The sequence below is a fragment of the Scyliorhinus torazame genome, chromosome 11, assembly GCF_047496885.1.
Source record: "Scyliorhinus torazame isolate Kashiwa2021f chromosome 11, sScyTor2.1, whole genome shotgun sequence".
Taxonomy (NCBI): Eukaryota; Metazoa; Chordata; class Chondrichthyes; order Carcharhiniformes; family Scyliorhinidae; genus Scyliorhinus; species Scyliorhinus torazame.
Genome location: NC_092717.1, coordinates 176,222,353 through 176,242,708, shown reverse-complemented (window position 1 = coordinate 176,242,708; position 20,356 = coordinate 176,222,353). Strand labels below are relative to the sequence as shown.

General features: G+C 46.7%; 1 protein-coding gene across 2 annotated transcripts in view; it reads right to left on the bottom strand.

The window, feature by feature from the left end:
• The window catches only part of LOC140385667 (neural-cadherin), a 444,649-nt gene that overhangs the window by 131,169 nt on the left and 293,124 nt on the right, over positions 1 to 20,356 (bottom strand). For both annotated transcript variants that reach the window (XM_072468059.1, XM_072468060.1), the window contains exons 8-12: positions 18,676 to 18,848; positions 16,305 to 16,473; positions 8,656 to 8,826; positions 6,205 to 6,377; positions 3,530 to 3,697 (exon numbers count right to left, since the gene is read on the bottom strand). In XM_072468059.1, the coding sequence (XP_072324160.1) occupies positions 3,530 to 3,697; positions 6,205 to 6,377; positions 8,656 to 8,826; positions 16,305 to 16,473; positions 18,676 to 18,848 (854 nt within the window). The remainder of the gene's footprint in view (positions 1 to 3,529; positions 3,698 to 6,204; positions 6,378 to 8,655; positions 8,827 to 16,304; positions 16,474 to 18,675; positions 18,849 to 20,356) is intronic.

The following is a 20,356-nucleotide window of genomic DNA, read 5'->3' as shown; positions in this document are numbered from 1 at the left end:
GATGATTGTCGGGGTGGGGCGGAGAATTCCTATGATGAATGCTGGGGGCAGGTGGGGCGTAGAATGCCGGCGATGATTGTCGGGGGGGGGGGGGGGAGGGAATTCCTGTGATGATTGTCGGGGTGGGGCGGAGAATTCCTGTGGTGAATGTTGGGGTGGGGGTGCAGTGGAATGCCAGCGATGATTGTCAGGGGGTGGGGGAGACCGCCTGATACCTCCGTGGTGGGGACTGGGGGCCGTTAGATTTCAGTGCTGATCAGGGCGCCCTTTGAAGATGGTGCCCTGATCTCTGTGTAGTCAGTCGCTGGCTAAATCAGGCCCTCTCCTGCCAGAGTGAAGGCGTAAACCATGCCCACTCATTTTATTTCTTTAAAGAGGCTAAAGATTTGGAGAGAAAACTGATATGTGCAACTGGAAAGTTAAGTGCCTGTTTTCAGTCTGAGCCTGACACTTCGCCAAATTCTGGTAAGATTCCGCCCTCGGGACCAAAGAACATGGCTGTCATTGGGTGTTGAAAAAAAATGGGAGAGGGGACAGGTTAGCCTGAGATGAAGTTGAACTCGGACTTTAAATACCTAAAATTTGTAAGAAGCTAGCAAAGAAGGAACGAGATAAACAACGGCACCTCCTCCGCAATAGTCCTCAATACTGGAGCCTCCAAGGCTGGGTACTTAGTCCCCTACTCCTTATACACACGTGACTGTGTGCAGAATCTGGCTACAACTCCATCTACAAGTTTACTAAAGCCATGACCGTAGTGGGTCAGATCTCAAACAATGATGAGTCAGAGTATAGGAGAGAGATAGGGAACTTAGTGGTATGGTGCAATAACAATCTCGCCCTCAATTTTAGCAAAACTAAAGAGCTGCTCACTGACTTCAGGAAGCAAAGTGTTGTACACACCCCTGACTGCATCAATGGTACCATGGTGGAGATGATTGACAGCTTCAAATACCTAGGTATAAACATCACCAACAATCTGTCCTGGTCCACCCACGTCGACACTACGACCAAGAAAGCACAACAGCGCCTATACTTCCTCAGGAAATTACGAAATTTGGCACGTCCACATTGTCTCTTACCAACTTTTACAGCTGCACCATAGAAAGTATCCTGTCTGACTGCATCACAGATTGGTATAGCAGCTGCTCGGCGCAAGACCATAAGAAACTGCAGAGAGTCGTGAACACAGCCCAGTCCATCACACGGACCCGCCTCCGATCCATTGACTCTATCTACACCACCCGCTGCCTTGGGAAAGCGGGCAGCATAATCAAAGACCTCTCCCACCCAGATTATTCTCTCTTCCAACCTCTTCCATTGGGCAGAAGATACAAAAGCCTGAGAACATGCACCAACAGATTCAAAAACAGCTTCTTCCCCGCTGTTACCAGACTCTTGAATGGTCTTCTTGTGGACTAAACTGATCTCTGTACACATCTCCATTGCCGTAGCTCTACATTCAGTATGCTTCACCCGATGTCTATACATTGTGTATTTATTGTACATCCTATGTTTTTCAAGTATGGATTGATCTGCCTGGATGGTACGCAGAACGATACCTTTCACTGTACCTAGGTGCATGTGATTAATCTAAATCTTGTCCAACTAATTCTAAATGTCTGAGCTATGTATATGGAGCACACTAGAATGACAGGGAGTGGGATAGCTTGATCTTGGTTTCGGACAAAGCTCGGCACAACATCGAGGGCCGAAGGGCCTGTTCTGTTCTGTACTGTTCTATGAGTCCCCAGTTTCAAGGTCCAGTGAAAGTATACAGAAAAGAGGAAGAGTATGTACAATTGTGTTATTTACGAGTAAGATGTTCAAAACCATAAGGCTGATAAAATAGAGAAAGAAAAGAAATTAAAGACAGAATTAGATTTGTTACAAGGCTAACCATGCTAGAATTATCTCCTAATTTCAATACCGCAATTCAGAAACTCGCATCTAGCCATTTGTTTATTTTCTCGTACATTCCTTTTTCCTGGACTCTCCTGCTGAAAAGAATGTCGTCTCTCTGGATGTTATTTTTTAGCAAACCACTAGAGGATGTGTGAACACAGTCTAAGGGGAGTTTGATTCATTTTTTGAAAAGGGTGTTGTCTCATATCACTACCTACACATAACACAGTGTGTGCAATAACAAAATAGCATTAGCTGTTCCAATGAGGGGAAACTAGTCTACCTTCTTGGCAGAGTGTTTTATTTGTGACCTGGGAAGTCTTGAGAGAAAGAAAAATATTGATGTTACCTCCGAAAACAGATATCTCAACTAGCTAAAGAAGAATGAAATAAGTCATAGAGAAGAGTTCAGACTCGATTCCTGAGCTGTATTAGTGTACAAACTAATAATTGGCTTTGGCCCTCTGGGCTAGGTAATGGAAAATAGATTCCCTCTTCCTGACTGATATCCCCGCCTGAAAAGACATGACCATTGGCTGAGGTCATGATCAACCTCGCTGAGGTTGAATAGTCTTCTAATCCAAACTGTCAAGGCTGATACATGAACATGAAGGAATTGCTATTTGGGCAACATAACTGTAGGCATGGCAGCCAATGGAAAAGTGAATAAAATTAGGCATGTACAAATGCCAGAAAGAGCGAAGGGAACTTGAAGCACGCAATGCCAATGCATGCCAAACATTATGCCTGAGAAAAGGAGGAGACAAAAATGGTTGAAATAAACAACAATGACTTGCAATAATATAGTACCTTTTAACGTAGTTTATAAAAAAGTTCCAAAGCACTTGGCAAGGCAGGGCAGGAATGGACGAGTGAAGAAAATCATGGACGTGCAAAAGGCCAGAATTAGAGAAGTGCAGTGATCTTAAGAGGTTTGTCGAGTTGTGGGAGGTTACAGAGCTAAGTGGCAATACTTGGCAATGGGGAGGGTATGGGGAAGGAAGCTGAACTTAGGGTTAAATAGAAAAAAAAAGATTGTGACCTTTCTGGTTCAGCCTCAGAAATTGGCTTGGGAGAGTGTCGGTGGCTAGAAAGTGGAGTTTCTGATGGGGATCAAAGAGAATGCTTTTGGCCAAACCAGTATTTAATCGGAAGAATTTCTGCTCAACCAATGGAAGATGTCTGTCGGATTTTTCATGCCTTTTTCTCTGAGGATGGTATGTTGGGGTGGGGATGGTTTGGGATTCGATCCCAGGTCTGTGTTCATTTTAACCTGAACGTAACTTGTCCTTGATTAAAATTTCAGTATTGAAATTTTTCTTTATGAACATTTTACTTAAAACTCATAAGCCAGGGGCAGCACGGTGGTGCAGTGGTTAGCACTGCTGCCTCACGGCACCGAGGTCCCAGGTTCGATCCCGGCTCTGGGTCACTGTCCTTGTGGAGTTTGCATATTCTCTCCATCTCTGTGTGGGTTTCATCCCCACAACCCAAAGATGTGCAGGGTAGATGGATTGCCCCTTCATTGGAAAAAAAAAATTGGGTACTCTAAATTTAAAAAAGAAACTCATAAGCCTTTCTTATAAGTCTCTCCAAGTCATTTCATTTAACAAATATTACATACCACAATCCTCAAATCACGAGTGGTGTTCTCTGGGATAGTTATTTGATATTCTTCTTGCTCCCACTGGGGTGGTTGGTTGTGAATATTAGTGATGGTGACTGTTAGCTCAACACTGCTGCTTCGATTGCCTCCGTCAGTTGCTATAATCTGACGACTGATATGAGCAATCTAAAACACAAAAGACATGTCAAGAACCGATAATGATTTGATCAAATCAGAGATTTTCTTTTTCTTTAGCATGCAGTATGTAATCAGGTCCCTAAACATGTCAACAGACGATTCTCTGGGCAGGATGTAGTCGTAAAATCCTTGGCAGAGGCACAATTTCCTTCAGTCATTTACATTTTATTTAACTATTCCTGGGTGATCAATGGGAATGACATTAACAACAAAAAGGCAAAATGAAACCAATATAAAATGGAGGTCCAATGCCCCGTAAATTGCAAACAAAATTAAAATAAATTGAATAACCGAAAGAAGTTAATTCTGAAAACAGCTGATTTTATTCTCCATCATTGTAATTGTCAATGTAAGTTGCAATAATTATGTCAAATTAAAGTTCAAGCATGAAGCTGAACGTGTACTATGCTACAGATATCCAGCTTGTACAAAGGGCCTAGACATTGCTCAGGTTGTAGAGTTTGCATGGTCAGGGGCAGGCACCTCATTTGCACATATCAGGCAGGAGAACAGGCCATTTTGAGTCCACCTCTGGTGGCCACTTGCCCCAAACTCTGACCCTAGGAGGTGGGGCTTGGTGTGGAGAAGCGATTTTTAGGACCCCCCCGCACACCCTCAACTTCATCTATTTGCTTTATTGGTCTCCCGAGCACAAAGATGACTCTGGGTTTTTATTTACACATTTTAAAATGTTATTCAGAGTCCATGCCTCCTTGATTAGACTCCATTGACGAGGCACACATGCATCTTTGATGAGATCAGTTTGTTTCACTGACTGGCCAGAACAAACACCTGTCCTGTGGTGGATTTTCAATTCATTCACGGTATGTGGGGATGTCGTTGGTCAGATGTCCATTTATTATCCATTCCTAATTGTCCTTGAGGTGGTCGTGTTGAGCGACCTTCATGGATATAATTGAGTAACGTAATGGACAATTTCAGATGGAAGTTAAGAGTCAACTACAGAACTGTGGTTGTGAGTCACATACAGACCAGACCAGGTAAGGACAGCAGATTTCCTTTCCTAAAAGACATCAGCAAATTTGGTGGGTTTTATTGATAATCCAGTAGTTTCATGATCATTTTAGCAGAACTAGTTTTTTCATTCCATATTTGAACTCATGCCCCTGGATTACTAAATCTTTATCATAATCACTCAGTTAGTCTAGCCTCACCCTTGGCCTTGACCCAGACCACTGTTTGCCTTGAGTCTTTCCATTTTTTACAAGTCGCATGGAATTTATGCACCAGTTGAGACCTCTCCACCTTTCTCAGGAAGGGGTTCATCACCCACTCAGCCCAGAATGGCAGAGATTCAAATTTTGGGCCACTGGAGAGAGTCTAGGAGATAATGGCATCTTTGGTAGGGACCCTGGCATGGTGGGGTGGGTCGTTGGGGGGACATATTATTGCTGGTAGGGTTTTGAGCAGTTTAATGTCCTGCTTGTCCCATCTGAAGGAAAAATGTTCCTATTAACATTTATGGTGGCAGCATGTAGCAATCCCATTGGTTCCACTGGTACTCGAAGAATCTGAAAACATCATATGTAAAGGTGTATGTTGCAGTCATGTGCAAATGAACTTTGCAAAAGCAGCCTCATATAAATGTTAGGCCCTCAATTTTAGGAGGTGTTTTTAAAAATTCATTTAAGGATGTGAGCTTTCTTGGCTCGGCCAGCATTTATTGCCCATCCCTAATTGCTCTTCTGAAGGTCGTGGTGAGCTATCTTCTTGAACCGCTGCAATCCATGATGTGTAGGTACACCGACAGTGCTGCTAGGGAGGGAGTTTCAGGGTTTTGACCCAGCGACAGAGAAGGAACGGCGACATATTTTCAAGGCAGGGTGGTGAGTGACTTGGAGGAGAACATAAAGGTGGTGAGGTTCCCAGGTATCTGCTGCTCTTGTCCTTCTAGATGGTAGTGATCGTGGGTTTGGAGGGTTTTGAAGGAGCCTTGGTGAGTTTCTGCTGTGGATCTAGTGTCACTGTTTATTGGTGGTGGAGGAGGAGACTATTTGTGGATGGGGTGCCAGTCAAGCTAGCTTCTTTATCCTGGCAAATGTTGAGCTTCTTGAGTGTTGTTGGAGCTGCACTTGTGAAGGCAAGTGGGGAGTATTCCATCACACTCCTGACTTGTGCCTTGTAGATGATGGACAGGCTTTGGGCAGTCAGGAGGTGAATTCCTCGCTGCAGGATTACAATCCACTGAACTGCTCTTGTAACCACAATATTTATATGACTGGTCCAGTTCACTTTCTGGTCACATGTAGTGCAGCATGATCTGACTTTGAGGCCCAAACATTTAGTGTCCTTTCTAAAGAGCCAATGCAAGAAGTAAACACGGATAGCTATGGACTTTTTGAATTATGTGTGTTTGATTCTAGACTAATTTCAGGGCTGTGTGGTTATGCATTTGGGCTGTATCAGAACTGGCAAGACCCTTGAAACTGTTCAGTCTGATTTCACTATTAACAATACAGACCTCATATCCTTACCTGAGAAATGGGATGGTTGACATAAATCCAGCCTGTGCTGGGGCTGATTTGGAAGTACTCTGGTTGCTGCCGAGATATAGAGTAAGTGATGACTGCATTGATTCCATGGTCATCATCATGGGCTGCTGCACGCAGGAAACTAGTGCCAACTGGTGTGTCCTCGCGCAAGTAGTCTGAGGGCAAAAGATAAACTATTTCATCCAACTTATTTTTTTGCTACTTTTTTCAAATTGTGTTCAAACAGCGCAGTACAGGCCCTTCGGCCCTCGATGTTGCGCCGACCTGTGAAACCACTCTAAAGCATTTCTACACTATTCCCTTATCGTCTATATGTCTATCCAATGACCATTTGAATGCCCTTCGTGTTGGCGAGTCCACTACTGTTGCAGTCAGGGCATTCCACGCACTTACTACTCTCTGAGTAAAGAACCTACCTCTGACATCTGTCTTATATCTAGCTCCCCTCAATTTAAAGCTATGCCCCCTCATGCTAGACATCACCATCCAAGGAAAAAGGCTCTCACTTTCCACCCTATCCAATCCTCTGATCATCTTGTATGCTTCAATTAAGTCACCTCTTAACCTTCTTCTCTCTAACGAAAACAGCTTCAAGTCCCTCAGCCTTTCCTCATAAGATCTTCCCTCCATACCAGGCAACATTCTGCTAAATCTCCTCTGCACCCTTTCCAATGCTTCCACATCCTTCTTATAATGCGACGACCAGAATTGCACGCAATACTCCAAATGCGGCCGCACCAGAGTTTTGTACAGCTGCAACATGACCTCATGGCTCCGAAACTCAATCCCTCTACCAATAAAAGCTAACACACCGTACGCCTTCTTAACAACCCTCTCAACCTGGGTGGCAACTTTCAGGGATCTATGTACATGGACACTGAGATCTCTCTGCTCATCCACACTGCCAAAAATCTGACCATTAGCCCAGTAGTCTGTCTTCCTGTTATTCCTTCCAAAATGAATCACCTCACATTTTTCTGCATTAAACTCCATTTGCCACCTCTCAGCCCAGCGCTGCAGCTTATCTATGTCCCTCTGTAACTTGTAACATCCTTCCACACTGTCCACAACTCCACCGACTTTAGTGTCATCTGCAAATTTACTCACCCATCCTTCTACGCCCTCCTCCAGGTCATTTATAAAAATGACAAACAGCAGTGGCCCCAAAACAGATCCTTGTGGTACACCACTAGTAACTGGACTCCAGTCTGAACATTTCCCATCAACCACCACCCTTTGTCTTCTTCCAGCTAGCCAATTTCTGATCCAAGCTGCTAAATCACCCTGAACCCCATGCCTCCGTATTTTCTGCAGTAGCCTACCGTGGGGAACCTTATCAAATGCTTTACTGAAATCCAAATACACCACATCAAGTGCTTTACCCTCATCCACCTGTTTGGTCACCTTCTCAAAGAACTCAATAAGGTTTGTGAGGCACGACCTACCCTTCACGAAACCGTGTTGACTATCTCTAATCAAATTATTCCTTTCCAGATGATTATACATCCTATCTCTTATAAACCTTTCCAAGATTTTGCCCACGACAGAAGTAAGGCTCACTAGTCTATAGTTACCGGGGTTGTCTCTACACCCCTTCTTGAACAAGGGGACAACATTTGCTATCCTCCAGTCTTCTGGCACTATTCCTGTAGACAAAGATGAGTTAAAGATCAAAGCCAAAGGCTCAGCAATCTCCTCCCTAGCTTCCCAGAGAATCCTAGAATAAATCCCATCCGGCCCAGGGGACTTATAGGATACAGGATCAAGAGTAAAGTAATATGTCTTTGTGAATGTGCACAAGATATGGTGTGCACTGTGGCAAAACAAAATATGAAAAAGAAAAGCTAACAGTGGCTTGATGCATTTTCTAGTATAGAGCCAAACGACACAGACCAAGCAAGTGCTGATCTTAACCGAAGCAGCAGTTGGGTTGTGACAATTTAGCTCACTATCTCTGGAATAGAGAGAGGAAAAATTCACTGTTTGTAGACACACCAGAAAAGCACTGACAGCCTGGGGAAGATGCAGGAATAAATGTTTACCCATAGCCCATGAGTCAGCATTTTCCGTAGAGGAGGGGATTAAAAATGCATCATCTATTTAGAAATGGGAGCATATTTCAAAATTAAATGCCTATTTTATAATGTTTAAAATTACTGAATGCACTTAATATTCATTGTGTTGCCGAAACAGAAGAGACAGGCATGAAAAGGCTGTTTCATTTCAGATCCGGAATTAATTTTGCCAGTGCGAGTCACAGAGAAAAGAAGTAGGAGTACTTCACTTGCTAGAGAAACAGGGCCCAAGGGAGAGGAAATTACAGTAGCAGAACGCTGGTTATTACATAGGAGTCCAACATTACTTCAACATCAAAGAAATCATACGCATCTTGGAGCCAATTATTGGTGGGTTGGGTCAGCGCTTGATGCTTACATTGGTAACGACTGTTCTCGAATTTTGGATCATTATCATTTTCGTCAGCTATGAGTATGATCAGCTGACAAATACCAATCAGTGGCTCCTGGGCCCGGTCCGTTGCTGTCACTGACACAGTGTATTCTCGCTGACTCTCTCTATCGAAACTCTGAGTTATCGTAATAGATCCTATAATGAAATTTTAAAAATAAATTAACCAGCAACGCAGCATTTTGTGAATTCTTCTACTCGTTCAAATTAAACCTTCAATTTGTGCGTCCCAATTATTTTAACTCATAGTAACTCAAAATCTTCTGAATGGGTTAAAGGGTATTCCTCTGCCACACTATTCTTGTGAAAAAGGCTGCATTCAGATGAACAGGCTGCTGATTGAGAACAAGCAGCACAAGTACCCGTTATGAAACTGGACTGGGCCTCAGATAATCTTTTCAACAGCAACACGGTTGAAGAATTTGGACAGAACAATCTTCAAACAAAAGGTCATCCTAAAAGATAAAAGTGTTTTAACTCTTCTGAATTGGCTCTCACTAGAGGCTAGAGGAATGCCCCATTATGGGTGGTCGTGGTGGTGTAGTAGTGATGTACGATCAATTGAACAAAGACTAGATATGGATACAACTGAGGCTTTATTGCTCTAAGATGTGTGGCCTCCCACAGCAGCTGGCGAAATGGCTGCTAAATGGAGGACACACATATTTATACTCCGCCTACTGGGCGGAGACAGCAGGCAGTGACTACCGGCGAACCTTTAGTACAGGTCCTACCTTAGATCACCTAATATAGGTGCAACAGTGGTTTACCACATTCACCCCCTGTTAAAATTGAGTCCGGCGGGGGTGGTGGAGAACTATATACAGCAATCAATGGATCTATATTTACAGTATTCGAGCAGAAACGAATATGTCTTTTGAAGTCCGGCGGACCAGTTAGAGATTTAACCGGTCCGGTGCCTTGATGTCCCACTGGGAGCGACGTAGTGGTGGCGGTGATGTCGATGCTGGCCCGATGTTCGGTGACTCCGGGGGCGTGCCGAATTCCTCTTCATCCTCGGGCGTGGGCAGGGGAAGTACGGATGGTCCTGGTGGGGTTAATGCTGGGAGCGCCGGGGGAGGGGAGGGTGGCGCCGGGCCGGAGGGGTGTGTGTGTACGGAACCTGCTGGTGCCAGGTCCCTGAGGGAGACAGTATCCTGGTGGCCGTCGGGGTACGCCATGTAGGCATACTGGGGGTTTGCATGGAGCAATTGCACCCTCTCCACCAACGGGTCCGCCTTGTGGAGTTGGACGTGCCTACGGAGCAGGACTGGTCCTGGAGTCGCGATCAAGTCGGGAGCGACACCCCAGATGTGGACTTCCTGGGAAAGGCAAAAAGACGTTCGTGGGGTGTGTTGTTAGTGGCGGTGCACATCAGTGACCGAATGGAGTGGAGTGCATCAGGGAGGACCTCCTGCCAGCGAGAGGCTGGGAGGTCCCTGGACCGTAGGGCCAGTTGGACGGCCCTCCACAACGTCCCGTTCTCCCTCTCTACCTGCCCGTTTCCCCGGGGGTTATAGCTGGTCGTCCTGCTGGAGGTGATACCTCTGCTGAGCAGGAACTGACGCAGCTCATCACTCATGAATGAGGATCCCCTGTCACTGTGGATGTAGGCGGGGAAACCGAACAGAGCGAAGATAGTGTTTAGGGCTTTGATGACGGTGGCAGACGTCATATCGGGGCATGGGATGGTGAAGGGGAATCTCGAGTACTCCGACCACACTGAGAATATACGTGTTTCGGTCGGTGGATGGGAGGGGCCTTTCAAAATCCACGCTGAGGCGTTCAAAGGGGCGGGAGGCCTTCACCAGGCGCGCACGGTCTGGCCGGTAGAAGTGCGGCTTGCACTCTGCACAGACCTGGCAGATTGTGCACCTTGAAAAATTGGTACACTCGTGTGACTCCCGGGTGACAAAGGCTGTCGTGCAGGGCCCGGAGTCGGTCTAGAACATAGAACATAGAACAATACAGCGCAGTACAGGTCCTTCGGCCCACGATGTTGCACCAAAACAAAAGCCATCTAACCTACACTATGCCATTATCATCCATATGTTTATCCAATAAACTTTTAAATGCCCTCAATGTTGACGAGTTCACTACTGTAGCAGGTAGGGCATTCCACGGCCTCACTACTCTTTGCGTAAAGAACCTACCTCTGACCTCTGTCCTATATCTATTACCCATCAGTTTAAAGTTATGTCCCCTCGTGCCAGCCATTTCCATCCGCGGGAGAAGGCTCTCACTGTCTATCCTATCCAACCCCCTGATCATTTTGTATGCGCTGGCACATGTACCTTGGGATAGGGCGTCTGGGGGCTCGTTGAGTTTGGCAGGGCGATACAAAATCTCGTAATTATAGGTGAAGAGTTCGATCCTCCACCTCAAGATTTTATCGTTTTTGATCTTGCCCCGCTGTGTGTTATTGAGCATGAAGACTACCGACTGTTGGTCAGTGAGGAGGGTGAATCTCCTGCTGGCCAGGTAATGCCTTCAATGCCGCACAGCCTCAACAATAGCTTGGGCCTCTTTTTCGACGGATGAGTACCGAATTTCTGAGGCATGAAGTGTGCGGGAGAAGAATGCCACGGGTCTGCCTGCCTGATTGAGGGTGGCGGCTAGGGCGACGTCCGATGCGTCGCTCTCTACTTGAAAGGGCAGTATCTCGTCTACTGCGTGCATCCCAGCCTTGGCGACATCGGCTCTGATACGGGCGAAGGCCTGTTGTGCCTCGGCCGCCAGGGGAAAGTGTGTGGACTGTATGAGTGGGCGGGCCTTGTCTGCATAGTTTGGGACCCACTGGGCGTAGTATGAGAAGAACCCCAGGCAGTGTTTGAGGGCCTTGGGGCAGTGGGGAAGGGGGAGCTTCATGAGGGGGTGCATGCGGTCGGGATCGGGCCCCAGAACTCTGTTCTGGACCACATAGCCAAGTATGGCTAAGCGGGTCACGCTAAACACGCACTTCCCCTTGTTGTAGGTGAGGTTGAGGAGAGTGGCGGTGTGGAGAAATTTGGCAAGGTTGGCACCGTGGTCCTGCTGGTCATGGTCGCAGATGGTGACGTTGTCTGGGAACGGGAAGGTGGCCTGCAAACCGTACCAGTCGACCACTCGGTCCATCTCCCTTTGGAAGACCGAGACCCCGTTAGTGACGCCGAAGGGAACCCTGAGGAAGTGATAGAGATGACTGTCCGCCTCGAAAGCAGTATATGGACGGTCCGATTTATGAATGGGGAGTTGGTGGTAGGCGGATTTGAGGTCTACCGTTGAGAAGACCCGATACTGTGCAATCTGAATACCATATCAGATATGCGTGGGGGAGGATACGCGTCGAGCTGCGGGTACCGATTGATGGTCTGGCTGTAGTCCATGACCATTCTGCGTTTTTCCCCAGTTTTAACGACTACCACTCATGCTCTCCAGGGGCTGTTGCTGGCCTCGATGATGCCTTCCCGAAGCAGCCGCTGGACCTCAGACCTGATGAAAATCCTGTCCTGGGTGCTGTACCGTCTGCTCCTGGTGGCGACGGGTTTGCAATCCGGGGTTCGATTTGCGAAGAGAGAAGGCGGATCGACCTTTAGGGTGGCGAGGCCGCACACAGTGAGGGGTGGTAGGGGCCCGCCGAATTTGAGGGTTAGGCTCTGGAGGTTACACTGGAAGTCCAGGCCGAGTAGTAGAGCAGCGCAGAGGTTAGGGAGGACATAGAGGCGGAAGCCACTGAATTCTACGCCCTGGACCGTGAGTGTGATCATACAGTACCCCCGGATTGCAACTGAATGGGATCCGGAGGCCAGGGAGATTCTTTGGTTGGCGGGGTGTACTGCGAGGGAGCAGCTCCTTACCGTATCCAGGTGTATGAAGCTTTCGGTGCTCCCAGAGTCCAGCAGGAAAGAGGTCACTTGGCCGTTGATTTTCACGCTGGTCGATGCGGTGGCCAGGTTGTGCGGACGAGACTGGTCGATCGTCACTGAGGCGAGTCGTGGTCGGTCGTCGGTGGCGTCGGATGATGGGGAGCCTAGGGGGCCCAGGTCCTGGAATGCTGTCGGTGTCCATGCCCTGTGGGGGAGACAAGATGGTGGCGCCTGAAGATCCTACGGGGGACAAAATGGAGGCGCCCATGGGCCGCACATTGCGGGGGTTAAACAAGATGGCGGCGCCCATGGGCCGCACGTGGACTGAGGGGGGGGGGGGGGGGAAGATGTCGGCGCCCACTGGCCGCGCGTGGTCCGGGGAGATGAAGATGGCGGCGCCCATTGTGTGTAGACTAGGGAGATAGGGGTGAAAGCGGCGACTGCGCAGGCCTAGCACACCGAGTCAAAGTGCCCCTTTTTGCCGCAAGCCTTGCAAAGGGCCGGGCAGCGTTGGCGAGGGTGTTTTTGCTGGCCGCAGAAGTAACATCGGGGACCCCCGGGGTGCGCGGGATGGCGCTTGGCGCAGGCGTACTGGCTGGGTAAGGCCCCCGCTGGGGCGGCCGTCTGTGGGGTCCACGATGCATAGGAGGGGTGGGCCGCGCGGTTGGGGGGTAGGCCTGACTGTTGCGCGAGGCGACCGTCATAGAGAATGCTAGCTTCTTTGTCTCAGCTAGATCGAGCGTGGCCCCTTCTAACAGTCTTTGGCGTATGAGGTCCGACCCAATCCCCGTAACGAACGCATCCCGCATAAGGAGGTTCGAATGTTCAGTGGCCGGAACGGCCTGGCAGTCACAGTCCCGGACGAGTCTTCTATGGACTCACCAGGGAGTTGGGAGTGAGAGGCCAGTACGTGCCTGGCGAAGAGCGTGTTCGTCTTCTGTGCGTAGTTTTCTTTTAGAAGCGCCATGGCGCCGGCATAGTTCGGGACGTCCTGGATCAGCGGAAACTTGTTGGAGCTCAACCTTGAGTACAGGATCTGTATCTTCTGAGCCCGGAACAGAGGTGGTCGCTGAGTTGATGTACGCCTCGAAGCAAGCTAGCCAGTGATTAAAGTCCTTTTTGGTGTCGCTTGATTGCGGATCCAGCTGCAGGTGATCTGGCTTGATACGGAGGTCCATCTACTAGAAAATCTTAGAGCAATAAATTGATGCACGATCAATTGAACAAAGACTAGAGTTGGATACAACTGAGGCTTTATTGCTCTAAGATGTGTGGCCTCCCACAGCAGCTGGCGAAATGGCTGCTGAATGGAGGACACGCATATTTATACTCCGCCTACTGGGCGGAGCCAGCAGGCAGGGACTACCGGCGAACCTGTAGTACAGGTCCTACCTTACATCACCTAATAGAGGTGCAACAGTGGTTTACGACAAGTAGTTAATTTGCTTGTATTGTGTCCACTCCCTGGGAGTAAAATAATGTAGAGCAGCGCGGTGGCACAGTGGTTAGCACTGCTGCCTCACAGCGTCGAGGACCCGGGATCAATCCTGGCCCTGGGTCACTGTCCGTGTGGAGTTTGCACATTCTCCCCATATCTGCATGGGTCTCACCCGCACAACCCAAAAAGATGTGCAGGCTAGGTGGATTGGCCTCGCTAAATTGCCCCTTAATTGGAAAAAAATAATTATTGAGTACTCTAAATTTATTTTTAGAAATGACACAAGTCGCACACGTTTGGCAACGGTGTACCCAATCTGCACAGGTGTTGGTACAACAGCTAAATTTATCCGGCCATTGTCCCAGCAGTCATTTAAAGCAGGCATTAGAAAATGTTAATGAGGAATTTAATACCTGGTGAAGGACCCCTCTATAAGGTTGCTCCTGGTATGTGGGGCCGGTTTCGGGTTTGCCCTGTCAGTGGGCCTCGGCATTGTGAACTAGTCTTAAAAACATTTTAGTGGAAACAGTCATGTGAAGTCGCCAGGAGCAGGAGTGCTCTCCCCAATTCCAGGGTCCTTACACCGAAGGTTTATGGTGTTATCCTTAATTTGCTAACAATCCTCTGGAAATATACCATCGCATGACAACATCCATCATAGAAACTTAAGAGCACAGAAGGAGGCCATTTAGTCCATTGTGCCTGTGCTGCTGGCTTTTTGACATTGAGGTGATGCTTAGTCCCACATTTCTGCTTTTTAACTATAATCCTGTAAATTCCTCATCCTCAAGGGCCTGTCCAACTGCATTTTAAAATGATTTTTGGAATCAGCCTCCATGACCTTCAGAGGTAGAGCTGTTTCAGTTCCTGACAACCATCCGAGGTAAAATGTTTCGCCTCATTTCCCCTCCAGATCCTTTGCCAATGATTCTGAATCTTTGACCTCTTATTATTGATCCACTCTAAAGCAGAAACTAAGATGTAATAGTTCTATCCTGTGCAAATGTGTTAACTGGGTCACAGGAACAAAGTGTTGTACTTCTAAATCATTTAAAGTGCATAGCGCTGTTCTCACCTTCTTTTTGCACACAGCTCCAGATGGGAAGGTGCAGCCAGAATTGCAGATGTAAAAATCCTGCTTGGCAAGATTCAGGGCAAAATATATCCTCCCAGCTTGTATGATCATTATATTTTCCCTCCCGATTACTGTATGTTGCAAACTACAAAGCTACATAGTCAAAGGTTAGCGCTCCAAGAGGAATACCAGACTGCTTTCATTTTTTACAAGAACTATCATTTATCCCATTAACCATTAAACTGAACTTTGCACTCCAGTATTTGAGTAACTCGAACGATGTGTGTGATTGAGCGACCTTGTCGTACTCGACTTGGTGTCGAGACGAGGCCGTTGAATCTCGCAAGAGACCGGTCATGAGATTTGCGACGCTTGAAACGTCTCGGGAGATTCCGTACAGCTCATTTAAATATACATTTGCCAAATTCACCCGACACCCGGGACTCAATGGCCCTGCCTGGGAGACCTCGCCAGGGCGCCATTTAGTACTGGTCCACACAAACGTGATGATGTGGAGATGCCGGCGTTGGACTGGGGTGGACACAGTAAGAAGTCTTAAAACACCAGGTTAAAGTCCAAAAGGTTTGTTTCGAATCACTAGCTTTCAGAGCGCAGCTCCTTCATCAGGTGAATCCAAATGTGGACCAGTCGTAAGGGCACATGCGGGGCTCTCCCAGGCCACGGGGGACCCCTGGGTGGTCGGGGGAAGGGCAATGTGGCACCCTGGCTCTCCCTCTGGCACCCGGATTCCTTGGCACTGCCAGGCTGGCAGGGGCACTGCCAAGGTGCCCCTGGAAGTGAGCGGACTTTAACTCAAGTCTGCTGAATCATGCCCTACATTTTTCCGATACAGTACTAACAAATTAAATAGAAAACCTGAAATCCACAAGTTACTGCAGCTTCTATTTAGCCAGAAGAAACATCTTATAAATGCATTTCTTGACATTCACTAATGACTTTCCCAGATGTTCAGAATTCAAAAGCCTCCATTTTTTCAAAATACATAAGTTTTTAAACAAATGAACAGTGATTTGTCCTGCTGAATTAATCACAGCTTCAAGCAATTCTAGTTTAGATTGGATACAAAAGCAGAAAACACTGGACAATCATAACAGGGCTGACAGAATCTGTGGAGAGAGAACAGAGGTAACATTTCGAGTCTGGATGACTCTTTGCCAAAGATTAGGTAGTTTGGTTTACTTTTAATTTAGATTACCCATTGTGTTGTTATTGCAATGTTACTGAGCAGTACACTTACCAGTGTCTGGATTAATGTGAAAACCTGGAGTAACTCCCTCTCGAATCATGAGTCCATATTTCACCTGTCCATTCACTCCAAGATCAGCATCGTAGGCCTTGACTTGTAGTACAAATGTTCCAGGGGGCTGGTTTTCCAACACACAGGCGTCTTCACTATACTTTAGGCACTGAAATAAAATCAGGAACGCAGCTGATCTTCCACCTAGTCTTTTCTTAGTATCCATGAAGCTTTCATAGAAAACTATATCACTTTTGTACTTTAGCTCTGACATGACTGAGCTGCAAGGAATTTGATTAAAGGGAAATAACAGATTGGGCACATCGAGTTTGGTGCTTGGAGCAAAATGATGGGGTTGCTGGTTTGCTTAATTAGGGGATCATTTGATCTCATTCTTTGGAATATATTTGAAAGAAAAATTAAGATGTATTTTTTTTTTAATGTTTCACTTACCTCAAAGTGAGCTGTTAACATCTTCCTCTCAATCAGTTATAGCAACAGTGACAGTGAGCCTAACACATATCTCAATGGGATCAGGCTGCAATTGGGTGGGAATGTGCTTTGAAATTGTAATTCAGGCAAGCAACAGAGGTGCACATTACTGTGTACTGTAAGACATATCCATGTCTTATTAAAAATCTGATCTCTGTACTCAGTCCATGGCTCATTTTGTGATTTGTTTTGTGTCAAATGTTTCCACTAAGAAAACTACATGCACATTTAATATTGAACTTTGCTATTGTTATTACAGGATCTGGTCATCAGGTGATCCTGTTACCTGTCTGTCCAGTTTGCTTTCCATTTTGTTTCTCCTCACTGAGTATTCCTCTTTGGTACGCTATTCTTAAATTTACGTTTTAAGCATAAGACTTATTTTGAATTTAAGTAAGAATATTCTTTACTTCTTTCTAGAAAGTAAAATATTTTTATTGGTGTCATTAGACCATGATTTTTGCCTGCCAGTGGGGTCCTCACCTGCTGTTTCAAAGGGTTTTATTCACTGCCCAACTCATGCCTGTTAAAATAGCACTTGGTGAAAATCTGGCATAGGCAAGATAAATAATTCCATATGACCCAGTCTCATTGGGCACTGCAAGTTAAAATTGATCTTATACCACTCCCCAAAGAAGAATAAAATATCAAATAAATATAATAGGTGCAGTTGCTCAGAAGAATTTTTATCCAGTTTTTGGATTGTGACAAGTAACGTTCCCCAGCTGGGAAAGAGAGCAGGTAGTGGATCAGCTCCCTAAATATTGCCCTGTTACCATGCATGACCCTCTGTGTTAACTAGAACCAAAGGTAATCTCACTCTCTGATTTCCACTTTCAATTATAAACTGGCATCATTACACCCTCTTTGAAACTTTAAATAACAGAGCTAGCTTAGGCTATCAAAATCTCTCCCATTTTGCAGGATTCCTGATCCAGGAGTAACGTGGGCCAGGATTTTTTGGATGGCAGGGTTTGCGATCCCACCATCTGACGAGTCGGTGACGAACACGTAGCCGCCAATACTGGCAGTCCGACAACCATATAACACTTCGAAAAGCGTTAATTGACTGGAGGTGGAACTTCCGCCCCTCATTCAGGGGAGGGTCCTGCCTCTCTGCAACACCAGAAGTTCCATTGGAAGAACCAGTCCCCATGGTCTAAATGCTGGGAGTGCAGCACCAGGTACATATGGGAGGGGGGGTCTCAGTGTGAGGGGGATGGGGAGCATGGTGTAAGGGTGTTAGTGGAGTGGAGAGCGGGGGTCTCTGAACAACTCCTGCCAGCCTGAAAGTTGAGGCTCAAGTGGTTAATAATTGGCCACTTAGTCCTGGGAGGGGGGAGAGGGGGCGGGGAAAAGGGGGACTGCCTGGGAGGGTGGATGAGCAAGAGATAACATGAAGGGTTGGGGAATTTGGCACGTACGGCTGAGGGCCAGTGTACAAAGCTGTATAAATATATCATTTTGCCATGTATATATCTTGCTCTGCGCAATTTCTCGTTTTTTTTTGTTACGGCGGGGTGGGGTTATTGTTTGTAAGGGAGAAAAATTGTGTTAAAAAACTTTAATAAATATATATATTAAAAAAAAATAATAATTGGCCACTCAGGGACCTCAATTAGGTCAAGAGTGGAGGCCAGCCTGAGCTTCGCCCAACCCACTATAACATTGCAGAGAAGTTGGAGAAGGCGAGATGCAGTGGAAAGGCCATCTGAAGAACTTTAATGGCGACCCCGCCCACAAATCTATTTATGCAGTCATTGTTATTAAACTGCATGTAATTTTAAATCCCTTCCCCCCCCACCCCCAACCCCAACTTAGTCAGTTGATTTAAATTGTTTTCCCCATTGCGTGATTATACTCTGGAGGAAGCTCTTACCTCTGAAAAAACTGGCTTGTTGTTATTCACATCATTGATTCCCACAATGACTTGAGCAATGCTGCTGAGGGATGTGGACCCTCCTGAGGTGTTGTCATCTGTTGCTGTGATGTTCAGCACATACTGGGGTCCTTGTAGCTTTGGCAATGGGCTTCTACGAAGTTTGATAATACCTGTTATTGGACAAAATAATCATTGAGATTAACAGTTAGTGTGAACAAGCTGCCTCTTGTCTCCTTCCATCCTGCCGTTTTTTCATATGTAACAGTTCTTATAAAAGAGGTGATGGAAAGGGATTCCGGGGCCTCATGTATTTTAGCTCTACACTTCTCCAGCCCAGCTTCTTGTGGATCTCCTCCACCATAGAAACGTTGAAACTAGGAGTATGAGTCGGCCATTCGGCCCTCCAAGCCTTGCAATTAATTCATGGTGATCCTCTACCTCAACGGCGTATTCCCGTGCTCTCCCCGTATCTCTTCATGCCTTTAAAGGCTAGAAATCTTTCTATTTCCTTCTTAAGTACATTAATGATTTGGCCTCCACAGCCTTCTGTGGTAGAGAATTCCACAGGTTCACCACCCTCGAGTGAATACGTTTGGGTGGCACGGTGGTTAGCACTGCTGCCTTACAGTGCCACGGTCACGGGTTTGATTCAGGCTTTGGGTGGCAGTCTGTGTACTTTGCACATTCTCCCCATGTCTGCATGGGTTTCCTCCGGGTGCTCTAGTTTCCTCCCACACTCCAAAGGTGTGCAGGTTAGGTGATTGGCCATGATCAATGTGCAAGGTTACGGGAATAGGGCAGGGGAGTGGGCCCAGGTAGTGTTCTCCTTCGGAAGGTTGGTGTAGACCCAATGGGCTAAATGGCCTCCTACTGCAGTGTAGGGAATCTATGGGTTCCTCATCTCAGTCCTAAATGGCCTACCCCATATCCTGAGACTTTGACCCTTTGTTCTAGACCACCCTAGCACATCCCTGCACCCAGTCTGCCCAGGTTTGTCAGACTTTTATGTTTCAATGAGATCCCCTCTCATTCTAAATTAAAGTGAATACCGGCCCAGTCGACCCAAGCTCTCCTCATACGACAATCTTGCTAACCCAGGAATCAGCCACCCTCCCAGCCATTTAGGACCCAGAATAGAAATTTACATAGGGTTAGAAAGGTTATAGACAGAGGAATAGGCCAATCAGTTCCACTCATACCCCCACCCATTTTTCCTAATCTAAAGCCATCATCATAATCTTTTATTCCCACTCCCTGAAATGTTTGTCTAGCTTCCCCTTCAATGTACACATACTATTAGCTTCCGGTCTGATGTCTGCAGCATTTTCCGTGACTTGTCTATCCCACTGCCGGGGAACCCACCACAGGGTGGGGAGGGGGGGGATCGCCTTTGGCAGGACTAGAAGATCCCATTAGCAGGAAAGACTGGAAAATCTTGTCCGATATTCTTTCCATAATATGGCAGCCAGAACTCTTAAGTGTGATCGAACTGAGGTTTGATACAGATTCAGCATAACTTCCCTACTTTCAACTCTAACCCTCTAGAAATAAAAGTGAGTACTTGGTTTGTATTTTTAATGGTCTTGCTAATCTGAGGTGCAACCTTTAGCGATTTATGCACAGAGAGATCTCTTTGTTCCCCTACCCCACCTACACTTGCACCTTCCAAGTAATAGGT